The sequence below is a fragment of the Diadema antillarum genome, unplaced genomic scaffold (genome assembly GCF_040938485.1).
Source record: "Diadema antillarum isolate AM-2024a unplaced genomic scaffold, OU_Dant_1.0 seq00000980_RagTag, whole genome shotgun sequence".
In the NCBI taxonomy this organism is placed as follows: Eukaryota; Metazoa; Echinodermata; class Echinoidea; order Diadematoida; family Diadematidae; genus Diadema; species Diadema antillarum.
The window spans coordinates 822356-850000 of NW_027271820.1; the positions used below are offsets into that span (position 1 = coordinate 822356).

At 37.4% G+C, this 27645-nt stretch overlaps 1 protein-coding gene and 1 non-coding gene across 2 annotated transcripts in view; both read left to right on the plus strand.

The window, feature by feature from the left end:
* Positions 1 to 22157, plus strand: part of LOC139742111 (ectonucleotide pyrophosphatase/phosphodiesterase family member 3-like) — a 32409-nt gene extending 10252 nt beyond the window's left edge. The window contains exons 3-24 of the mRNA XM_071652682.1: positions 855 to 962; positions 4324 to 4381; positions 5256 to 5328; positions 5858 to 5964; positions 6597 to 6676; positions 7156 to 7275; positions 7816 to 7949; positions 8732 to 8800; positions 9674 to 9746; positions 10272 to 10439; positions 11000 to 11075; positions 11610 to 11656; positions 12602 to 12726; positions 15426 to 15501; positions 16372 to 16459; positions 17051 to 17266; positions 18538 to 18692; positions 19101 to 19236; positions 20053 to 20127; positions 20457 to 20589; positions 21077 to 21230; positions 21993 to 22157. Of these exons, the coding sequence (XP_071508783.1) occupies positions 855 to 962; positions 4324 to 4381; positions 5256 to 5328; positions 5858 to 5964; positions 6597 to 6676; positions 7156 to 7275; positions 7816 to 7949; positions 8732 to 8800; positions 9674 to 9746; positions 10272 to 10439; positions 11000 to 11075; positions 11610 to 11656; positions 12602 to 12726; positions 15426 to 15501; positions 16372 to 16459; positions 17051 to 17266; positions 18538 to 18692; positions 19101 to 19236; positions 20053 to 20127; positions 20457 to 20589; positions 21077 to 21230; positions 21993 to 22157 (2436 nt within the window). The remainder of the gene's footprint in view (positions 1 to 854; positions 963 to 4323; positions 4382 to 5255; positions 5329 to 5857; positions 5965 to 6596; positions 6677 to 7155; positions 7276 to 7815; positions 7950 to 8731; positions 8801 to 9673; positions 9747 to 10271; positions 10440 to 10999; positions 11076 to 11609; positions 11657 to 12601; positions 12727 to 15425; positions 15502 to 16371; positions 16460 to 17050; positions 17267 to 18537; positions 18693 to 19100; positions 19237 to 20052; positions 20128 to 20456; positions 20590 to 21076; positions 21231 to 21992) is intronic.
* Positions 15904 to 15976, plus strand: Trnan-guu (transfer RNA asparagine (anticodon GUU)). The gene has a single exon. It is a non-coding gene; the product is annotated as a tRNA-Asn (tRNA).
* Positions 22158 to 27645: the final 5488 nt, after the last annotated feature.

A 27645-nucleotide genomic window follows, 5' to 3' on the forward strand; every position in this document is an offset into this window, starting at 1 on the left:
CTATACCCCCCCCCCCCCCAGTCTGATTAATGGTAATGTACTCTAGTAAGTGAGTGTCACGTGATGTTAGCCCCTTCCCAGAATCCTTCTCCTCCACTACCTCTCCGTGTTAGCACGTTGTCTGTTCGTTCGTTCAGTCCGTCTCTGAGTGTATCCCCTTGTACTTACTTTTTAGTTAATAATGATATTTAAAAGTCGGGAATAAAGTATATTATTGAACAGAAAATGATAAACAAACTAATCTATATCCTTCCATGTACTGTATATGAAGGACCAATAAAATGCCAACTATGATAACTGTGCTAACGACTGCAATTGTTGAAAGCTGATTAACGGATTCGAAAGGATTATGACAAACCGAGTTTATTACAAAATAGCACAAAAAAAAAGAAGAATGAAATAAAATAAGAGGATCCGTACATTTAAACGGACATAAATGAGTGATGGAAATTTGACATCTTATTATTATTTTTTTTAATTTTATGCAATAATTCTTGCTATAGAAATTAAGCAGTACCCAAACGAGCAGAGCACAACTGCATGAACAGACATAATGATGTCATTTTCTATGTTCTCTAATTCCTGTTAGGATGACACTTATTCAGCAAATATTTGATTATGCAGATTTCTTAATGCGATAGGAGCTCAAAAACGCCAAAAGCTCCAAGAGACAAGTATGTGCAAAGTCGTGTGAAAATACTTCCCCCTCAAATATTCAGGGAAATGATCATGTATAAGGAGGATGGCCAACAAACTGATATCGCTTTCGGTGATTGCACTGTATATGGTAGCACACTAACACAGTGTCGGGGTTTCTTGTTTTATTGTACTATGTGTGTGTTCACGTTTCACAGAGGATGAAGGGAAAGGAGGATAAAGAAAGAGGGAAGGATGAGGAGAAGGAGGAGGAGGAGGAGGAGGATAAGAGGCCGTGGTATAAACGCCACGAAAAGAAGTTATGGGTGAGTGACTCTTCCTTTCTCAATTCACTCATTTACATCAAATATACACTCTTAAAACATCCGAGTCAGAAGTGATCCGGAACTGGGTCCGCTGGGGTAAAAAATGACTTGGAAGTTGGTCATGAAGACCCCGAATGAGGTTACCCTGACCCAATTCATGACTCTGAATGGGTCACATCTGACCCCATTCCTTGTCATTTCAGACCCGAAACGGTGTGTGACCCCAACGGACCCAGTTCCGGGTCAGTTCTGACTCGGATGTTTTAAGAGTGTACGAGAATTGCTGCTTTTGTGTGTGTTTTTCTATTTTCTATTAGTTTTCTATTTGTGACATAATTCAGCACGGTTAGCATTAACTGGAGTCTGCACTGTCGTTACTTTCCTTGAAAGTGCAACGGAATTAATATCATTAACCCATTCACACAAATCTCGTTAAAGAAATATGCGAATTTGCACACTTCAAGTCGGATATAATATAACGCAATGTGCCTTAGTAGTAGGCTCTCTACTACATCATTTTTCTCAATGCTACTTGAAAAATATGACTGATGGCACATTGACTGCTAGGTTTCTATGAACCATCTCTTGACACGTTGAATCTGATATGACTAGAATTCTGCTTTCAGCCATATGATAGTAATGCCATCCATGCTCGGATGTTCTTATTGTGTGAACAGTTCAACTGCCTTCAGACAAATGCCATATCGCTGTATCAAAACTACATTTCATGCATGTGATTGATACATAGAAAGACTGAAGTTACCGGCTTAACGATACTCCACTGTGGACATCTGGTTTCTCTCATAATCTCTGATTTTAACTCTGTGCACTACTACGTCTGTTATGATTAGTATTTAGATTATTGATCTTCTAATTAGATGTTTGACGTTCTTAAACATTTTGGCATGAATAGTGTTAATCTATATAGTAGTTTTGAATGTTTGATTTTCGTTTTCTAACTTGCCGATTTTCATTTCCACATCTATGTTTTTGCATGTGCCTCATCACTGGAAAAAATGTTCCAACCATTCTTTATGAGGAGACTACATTATTTCTCTCCATCAACCAACCAATTCTGCTCCTATCACGTGATCACTGACCAATCCCTCTCACTCATCCTATGTAACACAACGTACGCTGCTGTGGCGCCATTTTCTTTAATATTGGTGTGTCTCGGTGCAGATCCTGTGCGTAAGTGTCATCAAATGCGTGGGGAATACACCGTCAATACAGCAAAACATCATGAAACGAAATATAATCTTTTTTTTTATCACTATGGACGAAATCAACATCTTTAATGGGACAGTTCCAGACTGCTTCAAAGGAAAAACATGCGCTTCATCTTAAAAAAAAAACGGGAAAAAAAAATCATGTTTAGCACTCTTCTTTGGCTCAGTTGGCATGGTCCGTAAAGCATTTCCCAATCGTTGTTCGTAACATAATGTCACATGAAACATATTTTCCATGATTACGGTGGCAAAAAAAAAAATGATTGTATCATAAAAGCACTGAAATAATGGATACAAGAGTAGCTTGTCACACACAAGGCATTGATGATGATCTGAAATTAAAATCAGTAATGCGAAAAGTTTTTATTGGATACATTTCCAAACTACTATCAACGTCAACTGATTTGCAATGTATAGCTTGCCTAAAGTAAACATTCCCATGCAAGAATAGTAGATAGCGGACATCACGCTACTTGAGCCGAAGATGAGTGCAATAATTTTCCTTGGGGCAACATTTTATATCTTGTGTCTTTGAATGAAAGGCCAGTCGACACTATTAGCATAATTCATATTCGAATGTCTCAATCATTTCACTTCATGGAAAGAAAAAAGTTTAACGCAACAATCATACGCTGTCTCCACCATGAAGAACTTTATTTTAATCACATTTGGTAAACGTAAAGCTCAAATGGAAGAAAAAAGTTTTGCATGATTCCGAGGTAATACAAGACACGAACAATGTTCATTGGCTGACATATTTAAAACAAGGTTTTGTCCCTCCCTCCTTCCTCGGCTATCTTTACACAACGTGATAAGTGTAGCTATGATGTTGACCGTGCGATACACTTTGAACCTATGTAATGGTTCTCTTTTTCTTTTGTTTACCTCGACGCCATATAAATCTTGACACGTTGTAATGTGTCCCCCATTTAATTTGCACTGTGTACTGCTGCAGTGTCTCAAAACGATTCTAAAATCAGGCGGATTTATTGATTTGAAGTTTGGCATGCAAGAAGTGTTATTATTCTCAGTATTATTCGTGGTTTTCTGATTAATCACCTGAACTTCTAAATCAGTTCAGAAACATTATGCGTGCAAAGGTGAAGGGTAATGCTGGGATGTATGCAACAGCTGTGTGCTTAACATTGACAAAAAAATCGCCATAGCAACGACCATTAAAAAAAAAATCAATGAGACAGCATATTTATTTTTCGAAATATCCCTCACTTGTGTACCATGCTGGCGAAATGAAAGAATCCATTTTAAACATACATGTGTGTACGTGCACCTGATATTCAGATTTTATAATACACAGATAAGCGAATGACAAAATTAAGACACAGCTGCCCGCCATCATCAAGAGAAATTATTTCCTGCTTTTTTCGACAAATATTGTACTTGACTGCTTATTTTCGTTATTTTCCTATGTTATTTGGGCAAAATAGTAGAGTGTAATGGTAATTATTCTATATACGGTATTTACATGCACGTTTTAAATGAAGAAAGAAATGCTCAGCTTGAACTACAGGCCTACTCGAGACGGAATTGTAATCACGAAAAGTTTATGTTTATCACACATCAGTGAACATAAATCTTAGGCTTGCTGAAATCATAAATTACTATACTTATCAACAGGCAGGTCAATATTATCAAAAGAATAGTTTACGGGTTTGATTCTGTAAGTTCAAAAGCAATTGTTCAAACCCATGCAGGTACATGTACATGAGTACATGGCGAAATAATACGTATAGCCTATATACATACAGCTATATATATGTACTTTTTTCAACGGGATATGGTTTATATTAAAAGCTTTTCACCAGTGAAATACATGTACCACAGTGAATTTCTGTTGCTTTAAGTTTGAACTAACCAGTTCCCTTTCCTCTTTCCAATATCTCCTCTCTCGCTCAAAGACCCCCCCCCCCACGTGTTACTTTTTGCCTCGACGTTGCAGTCAGAGATTATAATCCAAATCCCTCAATGCCAACAAACAGCATGATGCTAATGAAATAATGACACAGCTATAAAGTATAGACCTACTCCCACAAAAGTTCGCACTAGGATTATTATCTCGTGTAATACGATTACTTAAACTGTGTATGTTTCACATTTCTTTGATGCCGCCATAGCTCGTCTTTTTCCTGGTTGTGATCTTCATGGCCCTCGCCCTTGGCCTATCTCTCGGCGGTGTTGGTGAGTGAACAAGAGGATATTTCGAATATGCATATATTCGTATATTCATATATTCGTATATTCTTATATTCATATATGAATATATTGAAAAGGAAGTTTTATTTGGTATTCTGGATGGGTTTTCTGTGAAGTACATACGACACAGTCGGTAAACAGAACTCCCTGCACTTACGAATACCATGTGAACTATAAACAAGAAATCCCGGAGCAGGTCTTTCTTATGGTGCTATATACATTCAATGTTAGAAAATTAATACAATGGTTTTGTAACAGTCATGTGTTTAGAGAATCTGCTGAAATGATATACCTACATACAGTTATGCTTATCTATCACTCGCAAATTGATACGTGAAATTAAAAAATAAAGAACTGACTGAACCAGGTAGAAATAGTGACACAGAGGAGCATACAGATGTATTGAGATTCTAGTTCAATAATATTAGAGTATACTTTTTAGTACTTCGGAAAATCCCCGAACGTCTTTTAGAAAAAGAAATATCAAACTTTAGACTTCAACTCCTGAGAACTGACTTTCATCATTCTATCACAGCTCCTGGATTAAAATGCCCTTTTCTTGGCAAAGGCATTCTTTTCCTTGATTTCTATCAAAACTGAAATTACATCTGGTCAGAATTATTCGCTTTTTGTCACAATATGTATCTTGCTTCGTTATTCAGTGTCCCGTTCTGGTAGACTAGATAAGTAAAATGCGGTTTTACGATATGAACCACGTTGAAGACGGTGGAAGCTGTCTCTGCTATAACAACAACAACAAAACAAAAAAATCTTCGTCAAGTATGATCTAGATCATGTTTTTGTCCCGAGGATGGTACAATTCATTTTGAACATGTCTTTTTCAAACTCAAAGCTCTTTACCGTGACGGTGAGTTTGCAAGAACATACGGAGAGGAGTGTCGATTTGGATGCCGTAACAGAGACAGGTATTAAGTTTACCTTGTTTAATTTGTTCTTCTTTAACGTTCCATCGTTTTCTTACCTTCTTAATTGTGACATACTTAATAACTTGTGTAGACTATCATCTTTCTTAATTTTCAAACAATGTCTGAGTCAATCGAAATAGTCTCTTTATTCAGAAATGATATATGTAAAATTATTGTTCCATCTTGATTTATCAATACATTAAAGAACGTCATGCTTTTACAGTATCTCTACTGTAACGGGCTAGTGGCATGTGGCTTTGTTTCTTATTCTACTAATGTACTGAAACTTTTCTTTTCAATATACAAGGATCACCTACATTGATATGACCACGGAATAGTATCATGACCTATGATCGAATCCTTGTCCGTTATGACAACACTAGATGCTTAAACCGTCGACAATTAAAAAGTTGTAACATGCATTTTTCTAAAATTTGATGAGCTTTGTAGCGATCCATCAAGACCAATCTTCCATTGATTCGCCTTGCTCTTATTTAGTTTGTCTTGTTACCATGTATTTGTTTTCCAGATACACGAATAGGGATCACAGTCCCCTCATTGTCCTAGCCGTTGACGGTTTGCCAACTGACTTAAGAAACACGTCTCGTGATTACGCGATAAACATCAAACGACTGAGTGAGTACACTTGTTGTTATTTTGGTGCAGGAGGGAGGGGGAAATGAGGAGAGAGGTAGGAGTACTGAAAAATTATTTGAATATCACAGAATGATAGAGGGTAATATAAATGACCCCCAAAAAAGTTTCCATGTTTGAAATAATCTAGCCTTATCGCACGAGGTCTGTTTCTGTGCACATTGATCCAGGTTAGCGAACTGCTGATATCATATATATGCATTTATCGCTTTCAATAAAATAACACATATGCAGAAAAAAAAATTACTGAAGACAATTTTGCTTTCGTAGCAGACTATGTAGAAACATTTGCTTTATTTCTCTCGGTCGTATTCATGTTTTCACAAAAATCTAGAATCATGCAATTGCAAAGAGTAAGGAATTTGTAAGGAATCATTAAAAGTATACTTTCAATTTAAAGTAAAGAAATTCGTCCTCTTTTCGAGGCAAAATAGTATAAATGTTCCCTCTAAATGCACATCTTTAAAGCCTAAAAAAAATGAAGAATATTAGGATAATGATTTTGAACATCATAGAACATAACTTGAAGTTATGAATTAGATTACAAGTTATTTCCACAGACTTAAAAAGTGATGCAGCAGTGTTGACTGAGAATTCCTATACTTTTTTTCTAGGCCAGTGTGGTACATATTCTTATGACGTCATCAGCTCCTTTGCGAGTACATCTTACCCAAACCTGTGGACGCTGCTGACGGTAAGAATCCCTCCCAAAAAAAAAACAAAACAACTCTCTACCAGCCCCGCCCCGACTGATCAACCCTTTCCCAAAACTCTCTAACAGCCGCGCTCTGGCTGATCAATCCTTTCCCCAAACTTACCAGCTTCACCTGCTCCGAGTGATAATACCTTCCCCATTAAAACCCCCTACCAACCGTCCCGCTCCAGGTAAACAAGTTATCCCCACCAGGCGAAGGAATCATTAGCTACTCGTTGGGAAACCGTTCCTATCTTGAAACAAATGATATAATGTTAATACAGTTTTATTACATTGTAAACGATTTGAACAAACATCATGATATTGTAGTAAAAGGAAATTGAAACAATGTCCCTTGTACATCACTAAGCACGAGTTCATCAAATCCATGACTGATTATTTTCAGAGGAAATTCTACTCATTGGTATAGTTTTCGCAATGTTTTTGTTAATTCTTGTCTTGTGCTGCGACCGTCACAGGGTCGGTATCCCCAGAGCCACGGGGTGAGGTCGGACTACATGAAGGATGGACTCAGCGTCTTCGAGCCTCGAGTGTCACAGAATAACCTACGAGACCCAGAATGGTATAAGGCCACACCAGTAAGTCATTTTATATGCTCTCCTGTCGAGTTATTTACCACTCATCAATAATTTGTGATTTACTCCCCTCATGCAAATCACTTCGTATGAATCAATACAATCACTACAATTAAGAGGGACTATCAATTTACAAGCCGGACAAGAATATATCTGAAATTCGATTGATGTCTCAGTTAAGATCAATACATCAACAATATTGATCTTGTTGACGTTCGAAAGATCGTATATTTTTCTTCGAGATGAAAATCTGTCTTTATATATATAAAGATTTGACCTTCGTGTGTGAGTGATGGAAGGATTAACATCGATTTGATAAAACTCTTATACATAATGAAGAAAGGTTACCAAACCACATGAGGCGAATTGTTACTGCTGCCGTGTTTACCTGTATTGCATTATGAAATTTATGTGAAACGAACAGTCATGAAAGTTTTTTTTTCTGTCCCTCTCATTTCCTTATCCTACTGTACTTTTTTTTTCTTAATTCTGTTGTCATTTCCCTTACCATTTCTATTTCTATTTCTTTTCTTCTCTTCGTAGCTGTGGGCTACGGCCCGAGAGCAAGGTGTGATAACGGCCAGCCACTCGTGGCTTGGTGGTGACATGAATACTATGGAGAATGATGAGGGCCAAACCATCAACAGACGACCAAACTACTATCAGTCTTTTAACAGGTTAGGCCTCTTCCTTTCGATCCGTTGTGCCTCACTGACTGGGACCACGGGCTCTCAGTCCTGGGGTCAGTGGTTCAACTCCCCTGGCTGCATTGGTTGTGCCCCTTTAGGCACGGCTCTTTATCCCCATTGCCTATATGTATAGCCCTTCATATTGACAGTGGTCTGGGATGAACGCGGCACGTCCTCCGGAGGACGTGCCGTGTTCGTGCTAACTAGCACGAACTTCACGCCGTGTTCATCCGCGGTTCATGCATGCTGTGTTCTCGCCAAGTCGAGCTTTCATCTTGACAGTGGTCTGGAATGAACACGGAGTTCCTCCAGAGGACGTGCCGTGCTTTTTGGCCAATATGAAAGGGGTATAAAAGTCTCAGTACATGTTGAAATCCAACTGTCAAAGGATAATTGACCTTTCCACTGGTTCTTGCAGCTCAATTCTATACCTTTCGTTCGAGTTAGCCAAGATCAACCTAGAGTCTTCCAATTTCAGAGTTTGTATACATGACGCGATACTCCCTTTTATCGCTTTCATTTATTATCTCATAATACTTCTATATTGTACTTTCCTCTCTTTGTTAGAATTTTAATTCCTTAAGAATCTGAAGAAGAGTACAAAAATTAAATTTTCATCGTCAGTCGTAACGACAGCCCGACACGAAATCTATCCAATGATATAGTATAGCATTTACACACACCTTAGATCACTGACATGTTTCATTTTTCTTGCAATTACAGATAAACGTGGAAACATTTTGATAGAATGTTTTTACTTTTCATTGCAGACTGTTGACACCTCGAGATAAAATGGATACAGTCAAGAGATGGATTGAGCAGGATGACGTGGCAAAGATGTAAGTCGGTTGTAGAAAATTACATTTGCATACAGATTATGAAGGTAGCCTACAGCAATAACATAGTATTCAATGTTATCTTTCGAGTCCATTCCAGTTATAAGATCATTTATGGTCTCAATATTATATTTGTTTGTTTGTTTGTTTTTTGGTATGCGAAACTAATCGCATTAGCGAAAGTAGAATTATAGAATTCGCCGTTATTTGGGAGTTATAATACTTCTTTCATTTGAAGAAGTGCTTTTCAATTCGTAGTATCATTCATAGTAGAAGTGGTAGTATATAAGTAGTAGTAGTAATAATAATAATGGTAGCAGTAATAATAGTATAGAAGTTGTAGTATAGTGGCCTAGTAGTAATAGTAGGAATAATAGGAAGCATATAGGAATGGTATATAGCTTCAGCGTCCACGTACTATAGTATATACTGTCGGTTTCAACAAAACAAAACAACAAAAAAACCCAAACAAAACAGAGAGAAAGGAAAAAAATTGGAAAAAAGGCATGTAAAGGACGTGATTTGCTGGGTTTCCATCCACATCCCTCCACCTGTCCCTTATAACGAAATACACAAAAGAACAGAAATTAAGATACATTGTGATATCTAATGGATTTAATTTTCAGCATATCTCCTTCACTTCCAACAATCTTAATTCATATTCAGTTTAATCAGAAGGCCACTGTATTTCTTTTTTGTTAATTCACAGGATTTTTTTTTTCTTGTAACAACATTGTACTGACTTTTGTGTTATCATGTTTATGTAAGCCTAAATGTTTTCTGTTGTTGAAAATGAAATGAAATTTCCTTCCAATAACAAACAATACTCATTTCGTACGGAGCTAAACTTTTATGACATTTCTTTTCTTTCCCCAGTCCCCAGTTAATCACCGTGTTCTTCAATGAACTCGCTGAGGATATCAGGCTGTACGAACATTACTCAGAACGGGTGAGTTTCTCTTCGTTTTCGTCCCCTTCACAGTGCTCCCTCCACGTCCTCTGTCTTGGCTGAGAGCTGCAGAAATTATCATCTGGTTTATAGAAACCTCTGAATTTCGTTGCCCATCTTTGTTATTAGAAGATTTTAATCGAATGGATTGAATCAATTTGATCTCCTCGAAATACATAAAATGCAAGCATTTGCCAATATTAAAAGAGAATTTGGAGGCTTTAAAAATTCTACACTTGAAACTATTATGGATAATAGACAGCTTAAATGAAATAGAATTTTTCACCCTTCCTTAATTGAACACTAACAATGAATATCTAAGATTATAAATATATTCATAACCAAATTAAATTCTTGCCATTTTCTTTACCAATGTTAACAGGATTTATCCATACATAGATCTTATTATTTTTTTTAAAGCAAATGATATATTATACTCATTATGAAACGCACAACATGAAAAAGCGTACTTTTTACATGTTCATAATACAAAAAAAAAATCTGTTTTCCATATTAACCTGACAGGCCAATGAAACTATGAAGGAAATCGATGATGCTATCGGGAGCCTGTTGGACTATCTGATGTGGAATCAGGATTTAGCGTGTTTCAACATCATCGTGGTGTCCCCCTCGGGACTCACGCCTACAACGTGTGGCGGCGGCAACGAAAATGTGGAGTTTCTCTCAAGTCATGTAAGTCTAAGTATACCAGGCCTGTACAGTACGACATGTATGGTAATGCCATTTCAACCAAATCGATTGTTATATTTCCTTTTCCTCAATTACACCTAATATTTCACCATAATAGACCCTATATTATGTATATTATCGTCTGTGAAAGAGGGTGTTATAGAGAACCACTGACTGCCGTTGTCGTGTGTGGAAGTATTTCAGTAGTCACATTTGGTGCTCTTGTAGTATTGTTGGTTACAGAAATATCAATAATTGTAGGACAGCGATGACAGTAAAAGTCATCTTATCAGTGGTATTGATTGTACATCATTTCCATTAGTAGTGTAAAATCCCGCAGTATTGGTTTTGCATGATTTTACCATCACAACGTGCAATTAGCAAACTCTTGCTTTACCAAATCAGTAAGAAATAAAAAAAGTGTTTTTAGGCCTGCACCTGATTAGAGGTGACTTCAATGTCCTTTTCTCATTGTTAGATGGGGGAAAGGTATGTCGAAGCCTTTCATTGCACAGAACAATACCGTGCATTGTTTTTTTTCTCTAATTTTTAAATCGCTACAGGTGACGAGTGTAATCGGGCTGGATACTACACCAGACTACCTAAATACCTTCGCCAGTATCTCCGTCTCAAGCTCAGGTACAACTCAGATATAACTCAGAATAACAATATGAAACGGAAAAGGATTTCGGAAAGATTCTTTGCCTTGTCTATAAAATTATTCTTGAAAAAGAAAGAGGAAAAAAAAAAACGTATGAGGACAGCAAGACTATGCAATGACAAAAATATGTTACTTCTGATATTCAGAGCATCTCTGTGCCTGCATCTGTTATAAGGGCTGTTCAGACGTGTTGTATCGATTGATTATAGGATATGCACATCTTGAGGGTAGGGGGCGGCGCCATCTGTCTAATGACAGGTAGGACTGCACCCCTAAAGGTCATCAAAGTACCTGATGTCACGCTTTGGCTGGGAGAGTGTTCCAGATTCTTATGGCTCGGGGGTAAAGCTAGTAGCTATAGTTTTTTCCCTATAATACCGGCTATAGTTAGCAAAACCAATCAATCAAATAGTATCTAGAGGGAATGACAGAGCTACTAACATTGTTCATAAATGGTAAGTGGGTTCCAAAACATTCTAACCTCATCTTGTAAAATACTCTTATCTCTACAGCTGATGAAAACTACAACACAAATGAGGAGTTCACCGAGTTCTTCCGGGTGAGTATTGTTAGTCGCCTGCAAGTTTCTGTGTCTTGTTTGATTCATTTTATTACATGACTGGGCAGCTGTAGAAATATATCTACAAGAATATATATTACTTGAGGTTTTACCATTCTCTCGTGTTTTAATACCAACACAACCAAGACCAGGCCATCGTGATGTGCAATGGTCTGATAAAAAAAATGCCATATTCATGTCGTTTATGTGGTGTGTGTGTGTGTGTGTGTGTGTGTGTGTGTGTGTGTGTCTGTGTGTGTGTCTGTGTTTGTGTGTGTGTTTTAACCAATGACACTGCTGATGTTCTAATAAAGCAACAAAAATCTGAGAAATTTGTAATCGTACTTAAGATGACGATACAATCATGATGATACGTCCCTGTTTCGCCGATCAGAAAATATTTTTTTTTTTCAAATCATAGAATTTATTGATTTCTCGAAGCAACATAATTATACATAGGATGGATGAAATACATAATTATTAATTCAACACAAAGCCATTTCTTAGGTATACAAACAATTCAAATACTTATCTGTGTTTTTCATGTATTTTTTTCAAATATCAGAAAAGATGGTGTATAGGTAAAAAACAAACAAAACATGCGTTGCATTTTTCTCCTTGCTATCATTGTCGCTGATAATGTGCAAAATTAAAGTGTGAAAAGTAGCTGTTTAAATAATTTTTGAAAGCTAAAAAAAGAGAAAACTCACAAAAGTCAAATCTTTACCACACACACTTGTGTTAAAATATACCTTTTCCAAAACTTTTAACTGACATGATAGCGTGAATTCGTTCACGGAATGTCTTAACGATCTTCCAAACAATAATCGTCAGTACTCCATTATCAATTTGTATATACAGCAAGGTTAGGCAATTTTTGAAATACATAATATTCAGCCATCCCATGTTTATTAATATATTAATAATCGTGTCCTCTCTCACCAGTGTAAGTTCTCGGACAAAGGCTCAGTCTTCATGCGTCATGAGCTGCCGACTCGTTTCCACTACTCCTACGAACACGTGCCGGATGATGTGTATGTACTGATGAAGAGCGGCTTCTCCTTTGCACGGTAAGACTACGTTATGATCCTTCGCTATTGATAAACAATGATAATCTGACCCCACTCCTTTCTTCTTTCTGTCTGTTGAAATGCATTATGATGAGCTGGCGACTATTGTGATTTTGAAGAGCGGAAGGGGTTTTTGAACGTTTGGTAGATAAAATAATCTGCAATGTTCCCATTCCCCTCAGGCATGGGAAATATTATGTTCAACAAAATGTATTATATGGCAACTGATTTGACGAATTTCAACTTCCATCTGCGTATTAGAATAATCACCGATTATTCAGTGCTTTCAGTAGTCATAGGCATGAAAAGAAAACAAATAATGGTTGGATCTAATTTCGCACCACGTTTGTAAGTTATCGTTTAATATTTATTTTGATTCGATAACTATATTTCATACATTCGATCCAGAGCATTTCTAGGAAAGACAGAAATATTTTTGCCTTTTCCCCCCCGAAACCATAGATATCTAACTATATGCCTCTTTAGTCCTTTCTTGTATATTCATATGACCCAGTTTTTTATGCCTCCGCCACGAAGTGGTGCCGGAGGCATTATGTTTTCGGGTTGTCCGTCCGTCCGTCCGTCCGTCCGTCCGTCCGTCTTTCCGTCCGTCCGTCCGTCCGTCCTTCCGTCCGTCCGTAATGAATTTTGTGGACAAGGTAACTATCAAAACCTGTTGAGGTATCCTAATGAAACTTGGCATGTATGTGTATTAGGGGGTGAAGTTGTGCCTATCAACTTTTGGGTGCACATGCTCAAGGTCAAAGGTCAAAAGGTCAAGGTCAAATACATACAATTTCACTATTTCCACCATATCTATTGAATGCCTGAAGATATTTTCTTGAAACTTAGTGTATACATGTATTACCCAATTAAGATTCTCTGGTGAAAGTTTGGGTCATGAGGTCAAAGGTCAAAGGTCAAAAGGTCAGGGTCAAATACATAAAATTTCACTATTTCCACCATATCTATTGAATGCCTGAAGATATTTTCTTGAAATTTAGTGTATACATGTATTACCCAATTAAGATTCTCTGGTGAAAGTTTGGGTCATGGGGTCAAAGGTCAAAAGGTCAGGGTCAAATACATAAAATTTCACTATTTCCACCATATCTATTGAATGCCTAAAGATATGTTCTTGAAACTTAGTGTATACATGTATTACCCAATTAAGATTCTCTGGTGAAAGTTTGGGTCATGAGGTCAAAGGTCAAAGGTCAAAAGGTCAGGGTCAAATACATAAAATTTCACTATTTCCACCATATCTATTGAATGCCTGAAGATATTTTCTTGAAATTTAGTGTATACATGTATTACCCAATTAAGATTCTCTGGTGAAAGTTTGGGTCATGGGGTCAAAGGTCAAAAGGTCAGGGTCAAATACATAAAATTTCACTATTTCCACCATATCTATTGAATGCCTAAAGATATGTTCTTGAAACTTAGTGTATACATGTATTACCCAATTAAGATTCTCTGGTGAAAGTTTGGGTCATGAGGTCAAAGGTCAAAGGTCAAAAGGTCAGGGTCAAATACATAAAATTTCACTATTTCCACCATATCTATTGAATGCCTGAAGATATTTTCTTGAAATTTAGTGTATACATGTATTACCCAATTAAGATTCTCTGGTGAAAGTTTGGGTCATGAGGTCAAAGGTCAAAAGGTCAAGTAAAAATATTAAAACTTCTTTTTTTTATTCATACCTTGGAAAATTGTTCAAGGTATCTTCATGGAACATAGTATATACATGTACTGACTGGAAGTGATTATCTAAAGAATGTAGGGTTCATGGGGTCAAAGGTCAGGGTCAAAGGTCAAGTGCAACACTTCGAAATTTTACTATTTCCCTCATATTTATGCAATGCCAGCAGGGTTATTTTTTTTTTACACTTGGTGTATGCATGTGTAACCTAATAGAAATTCTCTGGAAAGTTTTTTTTTTTCTTCTTTTTTTGCCTCAAAGGTCAAAAGGTCAAAGATCAAGTGAAAGTGCTGAACTAACTTTTTTCCTCCATATCTCGGAAGTGGCTCAAGTTATCTTGAAACTTAGTACATATTATGCATGTTCTACCTGAAAGTGATTATCTTATGAATTTTAGGGTCAAGGGCCAGATGAAAATGGTAACAATTTACTATTCAATTCAGAAATTGCACTTTTTCTCCACACCTGTACCTTGAAAATTACTCAATGCCTAAATGTATGAATGGGTCAGAGTCAAGTTAAAGTCCTTAAATCCCTAGATACATGCTCTCCTATTCATCCAATTAAACCTAGGTCAAGGAAGGTGAACATTCAACACATTTGTGACAAACTTGTCATTTCAATATTTTGCCAATTTTGTGAAAATGTAATCACACATTGTCCACATGTACTATCTAGACCTATTGGGAAAATCATGCATTATGGCGGAGGCATGCCAGTCGCCAAAGCGACATTTCTAGTATACTATCTAAACCTAACACCAGTTTGTGTTGGACTGTGCAGGTAGAAGGACGAGGAGAGACAAGACGATGAAATAGGAAGATAGAGGGGGGTGGGGTGGGAGGTGGGGAGGACACTTTGGTAATACTAAAATAGTTATGTTAAATGGCGGTGGATCTAACATTTTGTCGTCAACAAAAACGTAACATCGTCGCAAAGTTGAATTATTGTCATGTTCGAAAACAATTAAAATTTTCATTTTTCCCTATTGCAGAGAAAGCACTGATTACAGCCAACTGTTTTGCCAACACGCCAGCAACGGTTATGATACGGTGGCCTACGGAATGGAGGTAAGAACTTGATAAACATATTACACTCAAACAGTTAAGCTTTATTAGCAATTCACTTCAAGAGTTATCAAGTTTATCATTTACTATGTACTATTCACGATAAACGCCAAATTTATCATCATGCCATGAAAGTGTACTGTAGTCCCACCAGAAAGACATTTAGTATATTGAATATGACAGAAAGTTGAAAGACGACAATGATATTATGATGCGGACAAAGGTATCATGAAGCAAAAAATTATTCAAATTCATGAATTTCTTCCGTCGAGATGTTGATTCTCGACATCTCGACGGACGAAAAGAAAAGAAACATCTCGACGGAAGAAAATCATGAATTTGAATAACAAAGCAGTACCCGCTGCATGCTATAAGGATTAGAACCAGCACTTGCTTTCGGGCGAAAGCTCGGTGGTCTAGTGGAGATGACGCCTGTCCGTTGATCAGGAGGTCGTAGGTTCGAATCCTGCTCGAGTATGTACGCCCATGATTTTTTAATCATGGCTACTACTAAAACACTGATCAATTCAGTGCTTATTTACGTCGATGTAGGGCAATTTGTCAATCAGTTGCAAAGCAAAAAGTTGTTGTGTCCGTGCATGTCGCGACAGATCAGTTTGAAGAGAAAAATTGTGAAAATAAAAAACTAAGTTCGATTCGAAGTCATTTTGACATAATGGTGGCAGATAATGTCATCTGTACAATTTTGAATAAAGGTCTGCAATCAGGGAAAGGACAAGGTCGTTACTAACGTATGCACCAGCTTTTAGGCTATGTGGAGACCGGTGTGGAAATTACCTCGACCATGCAGGTCCAAAGCAGCTGGCAACATCTTCCTACTTGTATATCTGTATGTTTGTTTGTTCGTTTCAGGGGGTCTTCGTCGGTTTCGGAAATAATTTCAAAGTTAACCATCGTGTACGAGACTTCAACAACATCGACATTTACAACATGATGACGAGTATGTATTCGACTACGGATATTGAATAGCAGTCAATATTACAAAGTTATATCAATCATGATGTGTAGCTTTTTATCTGTGAAAAAATAAGACTATCTTAGTGTAACAACGAGAGATAACGGCGAGGAGTGTAGATCACAATGTGAGGCTTTTTTGGGTTGTTACTCAAAATGTATTCATCTGTCTATTCTAGCTCAACAAGTAGGTAACATTGATGTGACATGAGCGCCATCTTACACGACCATCAAGTATTATCAAGTAAAGCAGCAAAGATTTTGATGTCATTTTTTTACATATGTCGCCAGAAACTACTGGTATTTGACCAAGGGTCAACGAAATATGCTTGGACAAACATGTTCTCCTATTCCAGTTGACCTTAGCTTAGTGAATTTTTATTATTCTACCAACCGTCGCTAGTATTTGTAAGCAGTTGAAATATTCATTAATATTTTTCATTACTATCTTTTGTAATTATTATCAATGTCGTCATAATGATTGTTATCATTTATTCTTGTTTTTTTTTAATCTTTTCATATTTTCGTCTTTTTTTTTCCTATTCCACCTGTCAAGAAATTTTGGGTTTAACACCAGAACTCCACAATGGTACGGAGGGTGGTCTGAACAGCCTGCTAAGAAACGCGGGAACTTTCCCCGTCCCTTCTATGGCATTCGCCTCGGAGGGCACGTGTCCTTACGTTGCATCTGTGAGCGTTGATAACTACATGAACGAACTGGGATGTACGTGCTCGACCACGGTTCCTGTAACAGAACGCATCAACATTGCCCTTTCTACTACGGAAAGCACAGGTGCGTCAGCTTTACCCTTAACTCATTCTGTGTCACCGAGTCAAATATGCCCAAATTTCACACACATGACTCACATAGATGGGAAATTAATGTGGCACGCAGTGTTAAGGAATGTGGGCTTTGTTCTCTCTGACTTTTTCCCGATCGATAGGAAGTACACATGTACAGTATTTATTTTGCGTTACACTCTATAAGCATATCATTAATCCCTTCACGTTGGTATGAAATACAGTTGTATCATCCTGAGATTGGAATTGATTTGACATTATCCTTCATTTTTTAAAGGGATGGTAAGTAGTTGTTGAGATCGGAAATTCAGATTTTAACTTTCTTGTGAGATGATTAGAAACCACTTATATGAAATATTGAAGAGCATACAATTCTGGCAGGAATTCAAAGTTTATTTGATGAAAATCGGTTTTAAAATGGCGGAGATATCCAAAAACAAAGTAGTCCTAGTAATAGGTGGGACCCACCTTTTTAAAAGACAACTTTGTTTTGCGTTGCTTTTTTTTTCTTTTCAGCCATTTCAAGCCGACTTTCTTCAAATAAACTTTTAATTCCTTTTAAAATTATATGCTCTTAATATTTCACATATACTTAGGGCGGTGAGGGCGACTTTCTTCAAATAAACTTTTAATTCCTTTTAAAATTGTATGCGGTGAGTTGGCTCAGTCGGTAGCGCGTCTGCCTCACGATCACGCGGCCCGGGTTCGAACCCGAGTCTGGACTGAGCAATGTTGTGTGTAAACATACCGTCCCCTCTAGCAAGAGGCAAAACACTCTGTCCATCGGATAGGACATAAAATGGAGGTCCCGTGTATGAGAGAGTCACAGCTCATGCACGTAAAAGATCCCGCTTCATTCATTCATCGAAAAGAGCAGGGTGTCTAACCCGGTGAAGTGGTCCCGCCCCACATCCAACTGGACCCCATGGAAGACCAGCTTAGTGTAGCTGATCCGTATGGGTTATCCAGCCATCTTCACAGATGGAAAATGAACAACAACAACAACAATATAAGTGGTTTCTAATCATCTCACAAAAAGTTAGCATGTGAATCTCCATCTTCACCAAAACTATACCATCCTTTTAAGGTGTCATACAGTTGACTCCAATTTTTTAATAAAGTACAGTGTATTTCATTTGCTGTATATTTCTTTAAGAAAGAAATGTTTTCCTATGAAAAGACGCCACAATTAATCACGCCCGAACCAAGACGCATGTCATTTCTATTTCTCATTTACTGGTTGTTTTCGTCCTCTCTCTTCAGTCCAGCAGCACGTTCCCTTCGGGCCGCCAGAGATCCTGGAGTCAGCCAGCCCAGGTTCCGGGTCGGTCTGCAAGCTGTATCACACGTCATACGTGACGGCCTATGACCGAACTCTAGTCATTAGTAAATACGTCTCGGTCACACTAGCATCTAATGTGAGTCTGAAATGAAGATGTGTTCAATTAGCTTTTATGATACTGTATCAACTGCAAATTGGCATTATCACCTAATAGAATTTAGGTCTACATTAAGCAACTACGACTGCTCAATCACTGTCCTGAGAAATATAATTATAATGCGCTTAGAAACGTCAATATTAAGCGCTTTATAAGTGTTATTCATCATTATTATTATCATTATTATTACGCGCTTAGAAACGTCAATATCATGCGCTTTATAAGTGTTATTTATCATCATTGTTATTATTATCATTATTATTATTATCATTACAGAAATGTTTTTTAACTTACATTTTCTAAAATAATAGTTGATTGTGTCTTTACTGCATATATTAGTGAAGTAATTTCATTTTTAGTCAACTTGTATTCTTCTTCCACTTTCAGTTTTTCCCAGGTTCCCACCCGCCGGGCTGTGTGTTGGTCGACACGAGGTTGGCTATGGACGAGAACCCACGCTGTTTGACTTACACCTCAGGAGATGTGGCACTGAACATCAAACAGTCGTACCTCCTCCAGCCGAGTAAGATTACCACCTTATTGCACCCAAATGTATTGGGTCTCTATATAAGAAGAAACCCTTGGAAATTACTTGTAACGGCACACTCAATACACCTAGTAAGCTCCCGAATGAAAACATCAAGTGACCATCAGTGTTACTTTCAATGACTGAGGTGTTTGGAAACCTCTCTTTCCACCTCCTTGATTTTATATACCGGCACCGTACATGTGTTGTTGGTACATGATTTTTTCCTCAACCAGTTGCCAAGTTACTTATAAACGAATTTGCGTTTGCATATTACATTAGACTAAAACTTAATTCATGTGACGATTTGTTTGTTTTTGTCTCCTTGAAAATTATGTTGTCTATAAATGTCGTGATGGGATGTGTTCCCAATAGTAGGGCTATATTAATATTACTGAAGATGATTTCATGCTCGTCACGACAGAGTGGTGAATAGTCCACAGGACTTATGTCTTCAGCACGCATCATCATCAATACGTATCCTTTGGAACTGTAATAAACATCAAGTTTAACTTCATATCGCTGCTCATATCATCCCTGGATTACGTAGTCTAGCTTGTGACAGGTGCCGTTTTGAAATTGTTCTGCGGCGAGTTTAATGTGAAACTAAACTTCAGCAAGTTTCAATCTCTACTTCATGTTTAGGTGATCCGATCTTTCAATCAACGCTTATACACGTGTATATCGCAAATCCATGATAATATTGCTCTGTAACACTCTCGACTCTACGTAGATGGATGATACATTTACAATCATTTGTTTGCTGAAGTAGTCTGATGTTTATTATGATTATAATTTTCATTCCTTACTCAGCTGCAGCTGTTGGAAAACCCGACGAATCTATCGTCTCATCAAACATCGTACCTCAGTACTCCATGTTTGAATCAGGTGAGTTGAACAGAAGTGTACGCCTACACAATCATCTCTGTCGCGTTTGCGGCTTTTATACTCATAAATGAACGTGTAGGTCAATTATTACGTGTACGTTCATTAAAAGAAAAATTTTTCACGCTTGGAGTTTTTGCTATGTTTTCACTCCGCGTGCAGTAACATGTATTGAAGGTTGCAGAGGTCAGTTAGCAAATGAATGAACGTTTACTGAAGAGAAATACAAATGTGTGCAAATGATTATTCTTGATATACATTAGTTAGTTATCCCAATACGCTGTAATCAGATTTTGTTTGGTAATCATAAACGTTATAATGTCTTTCTGTAGAAATTTGGAGTCAGTTGGTGAGTAAGTATTCTGCCTGGACGAGCATTTCTGCCAACATCAACATCGTTCAGGGACCCGTCTACGACCTCGATCACAATGGAGTGGTTGACAGTCCTTCCACCATGGCCAAAGCGTAAGTTTACCAAGTAAAACAACAAACCCATCATTTCAACAGACAATCATTCATTATTGTACCGATATTTTAAACGTGTCGAAACATCTGGATGGTTTAAAGTGAGCACCATCGCTTATGAGTTCCTTGAGGAAAGTTTAAGTTGTTCATACAAATGTGGAAAAATCACGGGCAATCTTCTTGCAGCATTTTGATAATATCCATCTCGAATTTCAATCAAGTTGATGAGGTCTTGATGATAGAAAGACAAACATGAAAGTAAAACAAAAACAAAAACACAACACAACTTATCGGAAAGAACTCTCTGTAGGTTCATTGTTGCAGTTCACCATCCACAAATTTTGATGCCAAATTAGGATAATTCTGTGCTTGGTAGGAATCATAATGCGAAGTTGTTGACACCATACCGTCATCAAGTGATTGCATATGAATTAGGATATACATATTCCCAGACAGTCACAGGTTTTGTCACGATTTGTTTGATCAGAATGACCTGGGCTGGTCCTACGGTGGTCCCATCACACTACTTCGTCGTCGCCTCACGGTGTGCTAATCGTACGGAGGTGAGGTCGTGCTTGCCTTCGGATGTGGAGATCATGGCATTTATATTACCACACAACAACCTGGGTCGTCCCTGCCAGGTATGACATCATTGTAATACGGAATAAATATTTTGACTGTCACGCTTTAATAACATAACATTAGCACCACTTATTTGTTCTGCCCAGTGAAAATGGGACCATGTGCAAATTAATGGCGTCCATCCGTCGTTGAGTCAAGTTCAAGTTATCATCAAGACTCCTTTGTGAAAATAATTATGTACCGAGTGCTCCAGATGCGAGCCAAGTAGCAGTCAGAGATACACTCGAGACATCTTTACGCCATATTTATTATTATTATCATAACTATTACCACTACTATTATCAATTTATTTATTTGACAATTCATAGTGCTACCTGAGTTCATTTTCCATGGTCAAAGTTCATCAGAATGATAAAGTTTATATTCAAGTCTCTGTTGTTACACATTATGGATGTGGAGTAGACATAAAAATGCGGCAGTTGTCTCTTTTTTTTCTCCACGTCACATTCAAAAATCTCCCTTCATTTTCTTGTAAAAGTTTTTTTTGTGTGTGTGTGTGTGCAGCTTACCATCGTCCCGTGCTCCAAACGCACATTGTGTCATTCAAGTGTTAAAATGTTGCTGTCAGATTCTGTACACAGCGGGGTGTTGAAAGCTGTTGATATTGTTTTCTACAGTGTTAACATAACGCAATACCAACACGAGAATACGATGTACAATATACAGTGTATTCTCTTTCAGTATTCAAGTTGTTACATCCTCCAGTCCTTAGAGATGATGTATATAATCATTGTGCCTCTATTCATTCGCTCCTTCCCTAGATGAGTATGGACGAGTATCTGATGGCGCATCGAGCCAGTCTCCAGGACGTAGAACGAATCACCGGTCTCTATTTCTTCCCCACGTGGTCGAGGTCTGATAACTCTAACTACAGACAAGACATCGCCTTACAGAAGGCGGGAACGGCGTCCATGCTATGGACGTAAAAATTAAAATACATTGTATCTAATTAGGAGGCAGATACTCATTGTGACGTTGTCCCAAGTCGGATATAATGGTTAAGGGCACATGGTTAACTCGTGCCTTACGTGATTCTGAAATGGCCACAGACGAGGTGATTTTCAAAGTCATCCCAACTGGGATACGACTTGTAATGTCACCCTGCATGTTCTAGATCTTTGTAGAGTACTATAAAAAGAAAAAAAATAGAAGACTCAAAATGTTTCAGTCGTGATAATTTGTGGTTATCACTAAAAGTACGTTTAGCTACATTTTATCTTGTGTAATTACTTCATTTTACTTAAAAAGATAAGTACTGCATGCTATATATTGGTTTACGACTATAAAATCAATATCAACCGATGTCGGAACACTTGTGGTAGCCCATACAAATAATTTCCTTTTAGGCATTCCAGCTGGTAACCTCCTTACACTTTTGTTATACTTTATGTCATTATAATATCAATTCGACCAGATGTCAAAACGGCACATTCTCACTGGCATCGGTTCATAGTTGCAGCAAGAGTCATTGAAAAAAAAATAATCGAAACTATACTGCATTCGTTTTAACTAATGTACAGAGGTTATCTTATTGTCCGTTTGTTTGTTTTTTCCTGTAACGTCATGCCAACATTACTGTAGTGATTTTCATTCAATCATACAATAAAGCTGATTACCTGGTACGTATATAGTACGGTTGATAACTATCTTGCTTTTGGAATCATTGAATAGATTGGCAATGTGGCCAAACAAAAATAAATACTAGTAAATAGAAAATAAGTAAAAAAAAAAATCATTTGTAACTTGTCGCAAGCATCAGTGACCATGGAACGGATCTGTATTGCCACTTACATGATTATCGATATTGATGATGATGACGATGAATGAAAATGGTATTGAAGGTATTATATTATTCTGTCAAAGGCTTGTATTACGCGCTCTTACGAAATGTTACGTGCTTGTTCTATCTTTACCAGTAATATTCTTGAAATGTGGACACTGTTCTATATCTGGTTTGGCTGTCATCTCGTTTGTTTGGTGTCATTGGCAACATTATCTACGAACATGGAGCAGGGGTGGATCCAGGAATTCCGTATAGAGGGGGCGCGTTTTCAAAATTAAAGGGGGCGCACGCACCCCTCCCCCATTTTTTTCTTTTTATTTCTTTTGTTTCAACAAAAAATAAAGGGGGGGGGGGCGTGCGCTGGTTGCGGTCCTCCCTGGATCCGCCCCTGTGGAGTATAATGGGTTTGATCTGCGTAATTTAGAGATACAATTTGTATTTTGTAACTTCGATGTCGAAATACAGCGGGGTCAAGAAGCCATGGTAAGGAAAATATTTTGACTAACAATTATTGTCGTAACCTTGAACTCTGACCACATTGCCAAATTTCACAAAGGTACCAAATCCCACAGACATTCTCACCACTGAGAGATTGAATATTCCAAATAAAGAGGTGAATAACCCAAGTATTAAAAGTCATAGCAAAGCATCCGCTTCCAACTACAACGTACAATTAACACGGGTGATTTTTGCAGTACATCCTAAGGCTGGTTTGTAATTGTATTGTACATTTCAACATTCACGGTCTATACCTCATCTTCCATTAAAGGGTTTTCATTGGCATGATACATGTAATTGCATTTATCAAACACAACTCGACTCTTGCCAAATATTTTCGAAATTGGTCAGTGATGTCTCATCTACCTACATAATAGTCTTTATTGGTCCGTTGTCGTCATGGGCGTCGAAAGAAAATATCCCAGCTTTTATGAGCTGCTTACTTTAGAAAACCGAAAACTTGAAAATTTCGTGTATCACAACAAAATACTCAGGATGGTGCGACAGGATGCTCTGTTTGCAAACGTTCTGTTCACCTTTTACTTCCGTAAGAAATAGTATGTACAATGTAATAGCAAGGCTTGTAATCACACTTCCCTCGATAATATTATTCCCCATCACAAATTTATTCATAGTAGTAAAATATTTAGACCGGAATGATCTCCAGAAACGTACATGTGATAGAAAACCCAACATGTCCTTTAGCCATGTTCGCACATTACAGTAATATTAACTGGTTTTGTTGTTTGTAAATTGTGTATTATAGGAATAGCTGGATGGTATAGAATGTATGGATGCTGTCAAGCATTGTTGTGATTTTGTTAATGAAACTATCCCTCAAATGCCATTATGTGGACTGATATCAGATATCGTAGAATCCAGCACTTGATATGGCAGCTAATGCTATAATCTTGAATAAACTACCCATAGGTTACTTAGTAGGCCTACTCAGTATTGTACCTATTCCTTACTGTATGACTGTTTATGAACACATGGAATTTATAGGGTGAAAGAACAGTATTCATAAATAGAGAAGTTTTAAACTATTTCGACGGAAACATTTTTAATGTATTTTTGGGGTTTGGTTTTTTTTTTTGGCTGGATTAGAAAAGAAAAAAATGGCGAGGCTACTGATGTAAAGGTCGATGCGATTCTAACTAAGTATGGGTGCTGCACTGACATTATCCACAGTTTACAATTATATCACAATTGTAAAAAAAAAAGAAGCTTTAATAACATTGTTCAAGAACCATGTTTTATATTGTAATAAAAAAAGGATAAATGCTGCTCCGTGTGCCATCCGTGGCTATTACAATGTACTTTAAAAGATCAAATTGTTAAAAGGGTGTTGATGTACAGAAAATAGATTAAGAGCAATGGAAGGTGCTTTGGTATGAGGTTAATGAACGTTTCTTTAAAAAAAAACGTGCCTTGAGCGTTTTCATGTCATTCCATTTTATAGCAAGGTGTTGGAAGGAAAGAATTTTAATCATGTGATTGTATTAGAAACAGGATTAGAAAGAGGGACATACATAACCCAGTATGGATAACCCAGTACTCAGTATGGTACATTTAAATGCAGTTTGACTCAAAATCTACATATATGCTTTGTAGATTTAATAGTTGAAATGGTCACTTTCAATTTTTGCCAAAACATTCGCCGTTGCAGTGTGGGTCCGTGTGTATGCTCTTAGGAGATGACAAAATTTGTGTTAATGTGTAGCTGTGGTTACGGTAGCCGTGCTCGCAATGGGACAAACAATGTGTGTTGAAGTCCTCAGTAAGGCCTACCTGCAAACTCTGCCTGTACTCGGTAGATTAAATGTTACTCATATATCAGTGTCAGAGACATACAAAAATCTGCGAATGGGCTCGCTATAAGAGATGACCACCACTGAAACACTTTCATGTATACCAGGTTATTACATGTATACATATATTTTTTTAATTGTAGAATTCGCTTTCTCACTAATTAAAAATATGAAATTGCTGATGGAGTTACTCCAAACATGGATGCCAAAGTCTTTCAGTCTATGAAAGTCATGCTGTTTCATAGGAACAGTAAGGCTGCCTTGCACTCTCATTGTGCCAAGTTTTATACAGCATAAAATTATGTCTTTGTTTATTGGTAATGGCATTTGATTTAGCTGAAGATTTGAATTACAATGTACATGTAGTTCATTGGATCATATCTGATTTTATTGACATGTAAATAAATGTGATGTACGTAAGAGTGTAGAGCCTTCGAACAAATTCAGATAAATGGGCAGTTTGAAGACTTTGTTTTCTTGATATCGCCATATACAGTTGTATGAGTCTTATTTGTGTCAGCTGCATGCTAGATTTTATATGCAACTTCATACTCTTCTTTATGTAGCACTTTCAAAAAATAAAGCCTTATGGGTTTCTGCATGGGATGAACTGTACACATCATAGTTACCTTCTACTTGGGCCTACTGCATGTATTCTGTTGTATGTCATTTGAGTCCAGGTAAAAGCTTTTTGTGACATAATAAAGAGTTGAAGAGTTTGTTTGCAAAAACCGATAAGTCCACTTTTGAAGATTTTGAAGTGCGGTCTCTGTCATACAGTACACAATAATACCTTTTAAATGATATATTGGTCACTTCATATAAAGGTACATTTTTGAAGTTATGGTCAAAAGAAGCAAAAATTTTATTATTCTCTTTATTTTTCTTGACCTTTCATCGCAAATATCTCCATTTGACAAATATGGATTTATCGGTTTTTGCAAACAAACTCTTCAGTTGCTAATGCGTTACTCGGGACACAACTAGCGGAGAAGATGAAAGAGAAAGGGGGGGGGGGTGGGGTTAGAGATAAACAAAGAGGCAGGGACCTCCAAAATAGGGAGCAATCCAAAGACCAAACAGACGACACATTTTTCATTGAGAAACCAAACCAATCTTCACACTCGTTAGTGCTGATCGATGCATCCTACCTGGCAAAAGCATCAGATATGTACATGTAGTATGTTCGTTTTTATGACAAAGACATATAATGAGTAGGCCTACTACCACACACTGCACTGACCATATCACATTGTAAAAAAAAAAGAAAAAAAATATGTAGAACAATATATTTAAAGACAGGAAAGATCCTGAATACCTAACTGCAACAGCGACCCCAACACGTACATAGCGCCTCGCAACGGGGATACTGCAAAATACCCAGATAGATTGTAGATTTAGTTCACTCCATTTACGGTTATGGCACAAACCATGAATGACAAATGTATTATGGTGTGAACTAAATCTAGTGTTCTAGATGAATCTGGATATTCAGGATCAGGATTTAGACTCTAGAGAAGCATAAATAAATTACCAAAAAAAAGCTCATACTATGAGTCATAGGATGCGTTCGAGCGCTCGAAAGCGAACCAAAGCGAACTGAACTAAAGCGTATCGTACCGAACTGTGCCAGATTTGAAGCGTTCAAGCGCTCTGTTGAGAAAGCGTACCTCACGAGCTATTTTTAGAAAAGGTCACGCATTTTGTAGCAAGAATATAATCCACCTGGCGCTTGAACTACTTGAACGTGCCTGTTCCGAACAAAGAGAATGATGTCTTTGCATTGTGACGTATGCACATGATACGCGCATGCTTTACAGCGAACTTTTGGTACGCTTTTGGAGCACATCGGGAAGTGGTCCACTTTTGGCTCGGTACAGTACGGTACGGTACACTTTAGGAGCGTTCGAGCTCTCCTCTGGCGCGGGTACGGTACGGTACAGTTCGCTTTAGGAGAGCGCTCAAACGCACCCATAGACTTCTACATACATGTACTTTGTTTCCAGTTTTTAAATGTTGTATTCTTCTTCTACATAATTCTTATCAATTTAACGTTTGAAGGATGCCCTCATTTTGAGATTGCCTTTTAGTTTGAGATTACTCTAGACTCTAGTGGTGGTAGACCTAGAACCCGACGAGACTAGGCTAATACATGTAGATCTAGGTTTATTTCATTTAATTTTTTATTTTTTCTTTAGATAGATTTGTTGCTTTTGCTATCTAGGTTGCAAGTTATTATTATTATTATTATTTTAATTTTGACAATGCAGGATGCATGCATACCATGCATTCACAGATTCAGATGAACACTTGAGACAGCAC